The 10,187-nt window shown below is 38.5% G+C and overlaps 1 protein-coding gene across 1 annotated transcript in view; it reads left to right on the plus strand.

Annotated features, from left to right (window-relative positions):
* Positions 1-10,187, plus strand: part of LOC125233842 — a 278,250-nt gene that overhangs the window by 265,813 nt on the left and 2,250 nt on the right. Inside the window, exon 4 of the mRNA XM_048139980.1 lies at positions 8,733-9,165. Within this exon, the coding sequence (XP_047995937.1) occupies positions 8,733-9,165 (433 nt within the window). The remainder of the gene's footprint in view (positions 1-8,732; positions 9,166-10,187) is intronic.

Genomic DNA, 10,187 nt, shown 5'->3' on the forward strand with positions numbered 1-10,187 from the left:
ACAGTTCATATATAATTCATTGTTTATTTAAGGCAGGTTCACCCAAGACGAATTAAAATTAGAGATATGTATCGCTGATATCTGTTAAACTGACTCCAGTTCCGCCTAACCCTTTTGCCTCCCTCGTCTTAAACTTTGCTTCTATTAAGTTCAAAGTTACATGTGTGGAGAAGTTGACTTCGACGAATGTTAATAGTCAAAATACTGGCATGTACCTTTACTTTTGCGGGTTTACTTTATAAACTCTGCGCTGACTCACATTCGCGAATTTCGTAAATTGAAATATTCGCGTGCATTTCCTTTTAATTTGTCCATTGCGTAAGGGGCATTTTTGCGTGAGTCATTTTTGTGATGTCATCTCTAAGTGCATTATCCTTGAAAGACTTGGCACTTAAGTGTCATTAGCGTGTCTGGAATCTGGCTCTAGAAAATTATTATTTAAGTTTGAGCTGTATATAGTTAAGCTAGGTGGCTAGGTTTTGGAGCGATTTCATACCTTTTCTGCGCGAACGAGATTTTAATCTTAGTAATAGTGTTTTATTATTTCACTGACTCTGTTAACAGCGTGCTAGATTTAAATTTTACAAAATATGCTCGCCAAAGAACAACACGAAAACGAAAGGCATGTATTTGTTTGTTTATCGTATGACAATTGCAGTTACAATACCTACACTGTACATAGACATACATACATTTATAAATGTTCTACTTTAAATTAATATCAAGAAAACAATCTTGGTATCAAGTTTTTAATTCCTGCGCTATCAAACCAACTCACGAAAAAATACCTAGACGTGTGTTTGCCTCTCTCAATTTAATACGGACGTCTAAAACATTTCGCTGCATAACTTAAAATCTTGTTTGTATTACGTATACACAAGGCCTATAAAAGGTCGGCCGTATGCAAATGTAAATGCCAGAGTTCGACGAGACAATCTAATCATAAGAAGTTTGTTTTAAGCTAAATCCTTGATTCAGCAACGATTGCTCTTTTTGTAAGAAGAGAACTTTAAACGAACCACCCGAATGCAGCATTGGTTGGTGAAAAAGTTACGCTTGGCCAGTTACCGTTTCGCACCACGGATAACTGAGTACGGACACTGGTTTCGAAACAAGCTTGAAACTATTTCTAATCTAGTTCGTATCTATTTTAATTAGACAGAGTCGAAGTGCGCCTTCACTACAGATAAGACGATTACTCAGTACTGACAATTACCTACAGTAGTTTGTTAGATATTTTAGCGTTCCTATCGCGCGAACGACCTCAAAACGGCATTCGATCTACTGAGGCCGTGCCGTAACACAAGTTTTAACTCAAACGCGAAAGTTAACGTCGCTCTACCCAACCAACTCTGAATAAGGACCTTAGTTCTTGCGACTACAAGCTTAAAGTCTATTATGGCGTGGTTTGTCGTTGTACACGTGCGGAACGGAGGTATTAATGGAGTCGATTTCCTATAACGTAGCATTCCAGCGCTTGGCATTTGTAAGCGGTTTACGCCTCAGCCGACGGTTAGCGAAGCGCTTGAAGCGCGCCCGCGGCGCCCGACCGCGATGACTCAAGCCTCGGTAAACAGTATGCGGGGCGATGAGTCACCGTTTTACACATTCGCGTATAGTGTTTGAACAGTGTTGTCAGTCTCCAGTTGGACTCGAGAAGTAAAGAACCGTTCTAGGTGTTATAACGCAGGTTTTACTGCCAAACACCTAGGGTGCACGTCATTATACATTAAAAACTGCTGAGTAACAGACCTTTCGTGTACGTAGAATAAGAACAAGTTTTTGTGAAAGTGTAGTTCTATATTGTGTGTGTGTGCGTGTCACAAGTGAAACGGTCGATAAAGTTAGCGATCGTTCCGTGCCATTTGTGGATTCCTTGCATAGTTTGTTACATTATAGTCAAGACTGGATTGTATGACTTTGTAACCATGCCTTCTAACAAAAAGTTGATATCAAAGATGCGACAGATCGCGCAGTGGATCCTAGTGGTGCATGTGGTGAGTTATTTGTGGCCTCTGATTTAGGTTAATGGCTTCCCTGTTTAGAACCAGCTCTTTAATATTACCTATTAAACTTCAAGTATGCATTGATAACAATATACCCCAACATTCTCCAGCCTTCCATTTGTAAGGCAGATTTTCCCTCGTCCTTGAGAAGGTTTATTATTCCTTCCACTTTATCCTCCTTTTCAATTATTAACTACATCTATACATGCCTTGATATCGGAATGACTAGCAGAAGACAATAGCATACATGATCTAATAACATCCATATCAATAAGCCCGATAAGATTTTTTTTGACATACAAAACAATAAGCTAACTAAAGCAATAAAAGATAAGGTCGTGGATGATATTGATTTGTAGTCAGTCCCTGGGGCTGCCTTAACTCAGTTAAGAGTTCAGAGAGCAAAGTTTGGCGTCCGATACGACAGTTAATCTTTGGCCTATTTCCAAAGTACCTAACTACGTATTAAACTTTGGGAAAAACGGCTAGGACCTACTGGAATTCATAAATAACAATAAATTGTTACGTAATTTTGTAACATCTCAATATAATAACCGTGCGTCAATTAACGCATACGTCATCACAAAATTACAATCAAAATACCAGTCTAATGACTTCACAAATTCCTAAACGGAATTCAAGTTTCAAGGCAGTCGAGTGCCATCAGTACCTAATTTGTAAAGACGTGACCTAACAAAGTTCTAAGCGAATTCTAAGGGCCCTTCATAAACAAAGATTTATCTGTGCTCCATCCGGCCCTCTGGTATAACTTACAACTTGTAGCTCTGAATGATACATTCAAACTTCTCTTTCAAAGTGTGCGGGCACTGACAGACGAACAACGGATAAGAAAAGGAACTAATTTGATCCCTGCCTTTCATCAACATAACAATGAACCTATGTTGTTATGAGGTTTCTAGTCATTGTTGATTTTTTGTCTACCCAAATCTTGTTCTATTTTTACGCGGCTTAAGATTTTAATGCTAAATTTGAGTGCGTACAACGACCTTTTAAGGAAGTGTGTAAATTTCTTCCGTAATTGCATGCTTCCTCATTGAAACAGTCACAAGGGCCTCCTCAAGGAAGCCCTCGGCCCTTCGGCTCGGACCGGCAACTTAGTAATTAAGCTTATTTCCTCCTCTTGTTTTGTCATTTGCAACAATTGTTTGTCTAGCCTAGTCAAGTGAGCAGGAAATGCGGGGTAATGATCTAAGTTCTCTTTTGTGATGTTCTAGAAAGTATTATTTTTAATGATCTTCTGCTACTTGAAATACGTATTTGAATGGGAGTATAATTAAATGTAACTCTCACTTAAAATATCGAAATGTGCGCCTAGGAAACGCCCGCGATGCGTGACATTTCGTAATACGAAAGATTCTGCTAAAGCACATAATATACATATGCCTGCAATTTAAAATGCCTGTCTGATTTATAAGATTAAGTACGTCATAGGGTAGACTTGCTATAGCCAAGCGGGTACACACCGTCTTAGGAAGAGCGGAGCTAATACTCAACGCATGTAGACTCGACGAGTATCACAGCACAGCATTTATTAGTACTATTAAAAATAAAAAAAATAAACGAACAAAAAATACAGTACCTAAGTATATTTTTTATGGTTAAAATAATGCGGAGGCAGTTGGCAGGGATTTTAACCAAGCCCGGCATAATGAAAGCACGTACGTGAAGCCTACGAAAGTGAAAATAATAAAAAGGTACCTGTTTGCGGTCTGTAGTTTGCGGAACGTGATCTGACGGGGTGGGAGTGGCCAGACTGATAGCAGCTGTCTAGCAACCCCCAGTCTCATCACATTCTAGCAATCTATAATACACCTATGGACTTATGGAGTCCTGATACTCCGAAATATGGATAGGCTTTTCTAAAATAAATGTAAAATACGCGAATCTCACAGTTCCTCATATTTTGGGACCTTGTCGATATTTATGCCTGTGCCTGTTGGTACTTCAGACTTTGGTGGTATAATACCACTGGTGTTGTAGTTTTGCGTCATTACAATCTTCCAGTTAATAACCAGATTTACTTCATATCATTATGAGTATCATTAAGATTAAATTATTCACTGATACTTACGTCATAAACATTCTCGAGCTTCGAACATAACATCTAAACATGGTCTTACGCTTATGTCATACTATATCTACAAGAGCACTACGCTTTTAAATAAACACAAATGTCGATTCAAGATTTCTTAGGAATATTTTACGTCTGAAATACCTATACCTATCGATCATAAATCTTGAAGTGCGAAGCATAAGATTACCTACGATTTTTTTTGTCCTCGTTGTTATTGTAAACAGTGGAGTTGAGTGGAGTGAGTCACACAATACATATAAATTCAAGAAACATCTGCTAAAAGCCACGCTAATTAAGAGGACAACTGGGGGATTCTATCAAGATATTCTTTGTAATGCTTATAATTCTTCACTTAAATGACTTATTCAAATATTTCTTCAATATTTCCTTTAAGAATAATTTTAAATGTACCTAATCTTTTTTATGTTCATTGGCCTATTTGTAGACTAATTGATAAAATTAATTGTATTGACCTTATGACGCTATCAGACACACAGTAACTGCTTTATAAAATTAGACTTCTAGAACAAAATATTAATGATAGGCATTTGCTTAGGAATGATGAATACGTCCTTGAAGATATAACTAATAGTTCTAAAAAAATATAACACCAATATAAAACTGACTCAACTAGGTCACGTGCTAAAATACTCAATTGTTAGGAATATTTTTGCCGTTAAACCAACGACCTATGAAATGCGCGTTACACTCCTTTCAGTCTCAATTTCATATCTCCCGCGATCGTTTGATATAAAAATAGTTTTATACAAGTTGAAATACGGATGTTTTCGGTTCGGTAATGTGTTTTGTATACGAGATTTAGAAAGTAAACAAATGATTATTGGAGTCACGCGACGCTCTGAAGCTATTTTAGCAGCCGGCCCAGCCGAATGACAATCCTTGACGCTAGACGCCGATGGAAACGCAGTCTGGCTCTGTCGCGCCAATACGGAAGAGCGATAGAGATAGATAGCTACGAAAATGATATTATCGCGAGCGTTTCTTCATTTGGCTACGTACACTGGTATCCCTGGAGGCGTGTCTCCGGTATTAATACGGTCTGACTCACCGCCGTCTGTAGCTTGTCCCATATCCTTCGTGCTCTTCGGATTACTCACGCGGGCGAACCCGGAATTGTTTATATGGACTTCCTTGGGTCATTAATGTATCATTATGTGCATTTTCATGAGTATTAATCTACGTACTTTATTTCTTAAACTGTTATTTAAATAGTAAAAGTAGACATTATGTATTGCGCCATAGACGATGAATTGTAGTTTGTAGTCATAAAGTTTAGGCACTTGAATTGGAAGTGGTTTAGCTCATGCATATACCGCAATTATATTACGTATTTTTGGTTCTTCAGTCTCAATATTTAATACGCACTTGTTGCACTATCATTATCAACATGGAAACATCGAAAAACGTAATCATGAATCATGCTGATAGCAACTTAGTTTTTGCTAACTACGAAAAGATTATCAAATTCTCGGTACAGTTGTACTTAAGTCGGCATTGTTGTGTCTTTGAAATAATATTTGGAGATCACACTACCATTGTGAAGTCGACACTAGGGGTTAGATAATATATCATTATCTCTTAAAATATTTTAAATGACACCGAAAACTTAAGGTGTAAAAAGGTCGCTGAGTCATACGACGCGGTTAGAATTCATCAGGATCTGTGAGGTCCTTGATACGTTGTGCTGTTTCTAAGAAGTCAATCATCTAGCTATAAATCTTCGTTGATTCACAATTCGATATGGAGACTTTTAATTATGTATCGATTGTAGTTTCCTCATTCTTATTTGTGTACAAAAGGGCGTATTTAGATAGGTTTTGTATGACATTAACATCCGAGTTAAAGACAGAAGCTTCAGTCGGCAAGGCCGATATTATTGCTGTTTTTGCGCCGTTCCGTCTGTCCTCACTCGTCGAATTTAATTAAAATAAAAGGGAAGTCTGAAACAAATACATCACGGAGAACGAGGCGTAAGAATGTCTCGACATTTTTCAATTGACCTGGGTGTGGGTACATTTATTAGCAAGGACACTTTTACTCGATTATTCAATAAAAATAAAAATATAATATTCCAATCAAATAGTTTTTGTTAAATAGCACTCGAATGAAAACGAGTAAGCACATACAACCTGTAACTGGCAATAAAAAGTTAGCTAGTGGTACCAGAGACACACAGTTAGTTACACTAACACTGGATACCATAACAGTACGAGTCATATTTCATATCATTGTAATTGTACCTAAATTTAATAGATAATATCAAGCAATCCCAAAGGTTAAATAGATTTTAATCTGCAACCTTTATCGAATTAAACCGGAAGTTGGTTTTTAACGATAAATTGATATGGTGATATGAAATATCGACCAGGGGAAGCCAGTCTTGGTTGAAATAGTATAACTTGAGAAATATTTAGACTTACTCTTTCAGTAACCACAGCTGAAACCATATACAGATTACTAAATTGTCGACTGCTTGTTTCATCATAAAAACCAATCTAAAGTTCTATTAATTACCGATAGAACCGTGTTTGCTTTTATAGGTACAATCTAGTGGAATAGTACGCAGGAAGTGAGTTGTTGTCTACTATTCCCCCTTTATGCGATACAATTGATGAATGGACAGACGGGAGCATGCGAGCTTCAGCTGAATTCAATTTGATCCCTTTCAAAGTTAACCCTTACGGCCGGCCGAATGACGGCATTGATTTGAATCGGTAAATAAAATGTGCGTCTATTTGGACCATGGGTACATCATTTGCATGGAGTTAGGTAGTCTATCTAGTACGACAGAAGCGTACTTCAACGATTCACTAACTTGAAATAAGTACATTTAGTTGGAAACAATAGTTGATTTATTTTTTGGAGACGCCCATAATAATGCCAATGAATTGACTTTTGCATCGCAGATACTATCAAGATGATAAAACATCTAATTCAGTGCCATGTTCATCGAATAGATAACTTTTTCTGCATTTAAATTTGAGAGATCTTTTAATTAAGTACTAGCAAAATATGCAAATAACGAGCAAACCTCGGTAGACATCGCAAATCAGGGCGAGGGTTGCCCGTCGTTTAATTATGTAAAATAATTTTCATGCATAACGGCGGATCGTTAAACAATGCGCCAGATGAAGCAAGCCCTTATAGGAAAAGTTTGAATAAAGAGTTCTTTGGCCCTGAGGGCAGACCGGATCTCAGCCCTTTCTCTTTTTGAGCTATGACTTTTATATACCTACTTGATGCCAATCTGTTCATTTTGTTTACCTTTTGCGTTGAATGTTGAAGCAATATTATAACGTGATATAGAGCAATTGTGAAAAATAATAACAATTATTTATTTATTTTCGTATTCATTCAACAGGCTCAAATACACTCAAGGTTATTTAAAAAATGATATGCCGGAATACAAACCCGAACTAGACAAAACTATCTCTTAAAAACTATTTACAATTTTTTAGTGGATATATTTGTGAGTGAAGGACACTTGGACATTTCTTACAGATGATAAAATGTCTACTATTATAACTGTTCTCATCTTGTGAATTCAAGGCAACATTCACCTTTCCAAATGACTTAATTCCATTGCGGTATCACATAAAACATTTCATCATAAAGCATTAATAGGTGCATAAATACTAAACACTCAAGTTGTTTACGCGCCAAGGTGGATCCTGCAGAGCTGTCACTAATTTGGTCCTTAATGAGAGCCCTATAACATAGCCGGGGGCGCGGAAGCGGGGACTCATCACGGGCTCTAATGGCCCAAAAACACCCCGAGCTTAAACAGATATCATCCCGTTTAAACAGATTCCAACCCATGTGTGATTTAGAAAAGGCGATGGCATGGAAAGTAAACTCGTTAAAAATAAATAGAATGTCATTCTAGATTGAGCAGTTTATGAAATGTTAAGAGTGAGAACGTGAAGCATGCCATCGTGAGATAATGAAAGTGTTTTGCAAACAATTCCATTGTTGATAAACTGACAAATAAACATTGGTGCTCATCATGAATGAACATTATTATTTAAAGTTTTTATTTACGATAGGTGTAGTGAAGTGTGTGGGATTAGGTGTAGCTCATACAATCTTGTAGCAATGGACTAGATAATTGTTATGGCTATGTAAACTCATTCATACGTCAACATTATATGTCGTAATGTGATCCCAACATCGTTCTTCCAGCAGTCACAACAAAACAAGGCGCCATAACAATTTGTCTTGGTACGGACTAAATTTGGCACCGTCCCTCGGAATGTTATCACCTCATCGTATCGTCAATGCTGGTACAATATCTCATAATATTCTTTATACCCGTCCCCATAAACCGACCCGTGGTAATGACGGGAGGGGAGACCGTCCCGGCCGTTCCGGACGGATATGTGACCGCTGCATTTTATTACCACTTTACCGTGCCACATAATCGACCGTCATGATAGAGGGCTTTCTTGCTAATAGTAGTTTGGTATGCAATTACGGAAGGTTGCCAGATAATAAATTTTAACGGACGCTAGTTACTGCTATGCAGATTGAAACAATATGTCAGGTATCCCTATCTATCTACTGTATGAAGAGTTTTATAAAATATTCAAATGTCTTTCTAATTGTTACAGGTTGAATTCATAGAGGCATACTGCACACCTCGCGACACAGCGCGCCGCTCGCCGCAGCGCAGCCGCCGCTCCCGCGAGCAACGCCGCTCCCCAGACTCCGCCAGATGGCGCTACGACACACGCCGTAGCAACTACGACTTCGACTCGTGCCGTCGTCCTTACGACTACGAATCAGGGAGACGATACCCTGGCAGAGAATTCGACGGGGATTCCGGTAGACGCGTGGAGTTTGACGCTGAGTCAGCTAGAAGACGAGCTGATTACGAATCGGCAAGGAGGACGGACTTTGACTTGTCAGCTCCTGGCGTGTCTAGGAGAAGCCCTGAGAGCGCGCCAGAGGGCTCGGCTGAGTCACCGCCGGAGCCAGCGCCGTCGGCGCCGCTTAGACACGAGCGACAGCCCAGACATCGCTCACAACCTTACTACGAATCTGGTAAGTTATTTAAGTATTATTTATATACAAATTAAACTGCTTGCTAACGAACACTACTTTTATTAGAATTCAGTTGACGTGGTTTGTTTGATAAAAAAACGAATATTACGCTAGGTATTTTGTAACAATTGTACAAAATATACGTCTTGGCGCGAGACTCTGAATTTGTAACGAAACGTCTCATACATATCATGCCACTTGTCAAAAGTGTCACTTGTTTCTGCCTAAAATTTCAATGCTAGTTAATATGAGGGACTCCGCAAAATAGATGATAGTTGCTGAGCAGAATTTCTATTTCTCAAACACATGAATCTAATATTGTTTTCATGTTAACAGGGACATCAAAATCAGATCATTAATATTAATAAACTGACAAAGCAGCTATAGCAATCGACATAGTGGGACGTTTTACTAAACAACACTCACATTTGGTTGCTCAACGAGAACCACTTAATTCTATTTTATGCGCTAGTGAAGAAAACAGCCGACACTTTTCGATCAAGTCTCCGATACATTGGAAAACATACCCAATGGGCAAATTGTCTATTAGCGCCGTAGGGAGTTTAAGTGTCGTCATTACGTGTCGTAATTGCTTTTCCGCGTGGTTGACCGGCACCCGTCGCGAGAAAATTTGTTAAATTGCCGCGATTTACGTGCCAAATGTCTTTCTGAACCCCGGAAAGGTTAGGTTCGCTATTACGTGTGTGGTTGTGAAGGAAAGTTGCTACATTATGGCATATTGGATGTAAATTAGGGGTTTTGGGAATTCAGACGATTCGGTGATCTGACATGGTCGCTTTATCTAATGATTTCAGTACAATATAATATAAAAAATTAAGAAGATATGAGTTGTTCCACACCTCTTTACAAAACAGAGACAAAAACAGAGCTGAGGTAAATGGAGGGTCTCAGTTTACCTCTGTGTTACTAGTTCTCGCAAATACAATGATAGAATCAACCACAAAAGACACAGTTCGGCTTCGTTCGGGCACGCTAGACATTTGTGGACGTCCTTTTATAGT

The sequence above is a fragment of the Leguminivora glycinivorella genome, chromosome 15 (genome assembly GCF_023078275.1).
Source record: "Leguminivora glycinivorella isolate SPB_JAAS2020 chromosome 15, LegGlyc_1.1, whole genome shotgun sequence".
Taxonomy (NCBI): domain Eukaryota; kingdom Metazoa; phylum Arthropoda; class Insecta; order Lepidoptera; family Tortricidae; genus Leguminivora; species Leguminivora glycinivorella.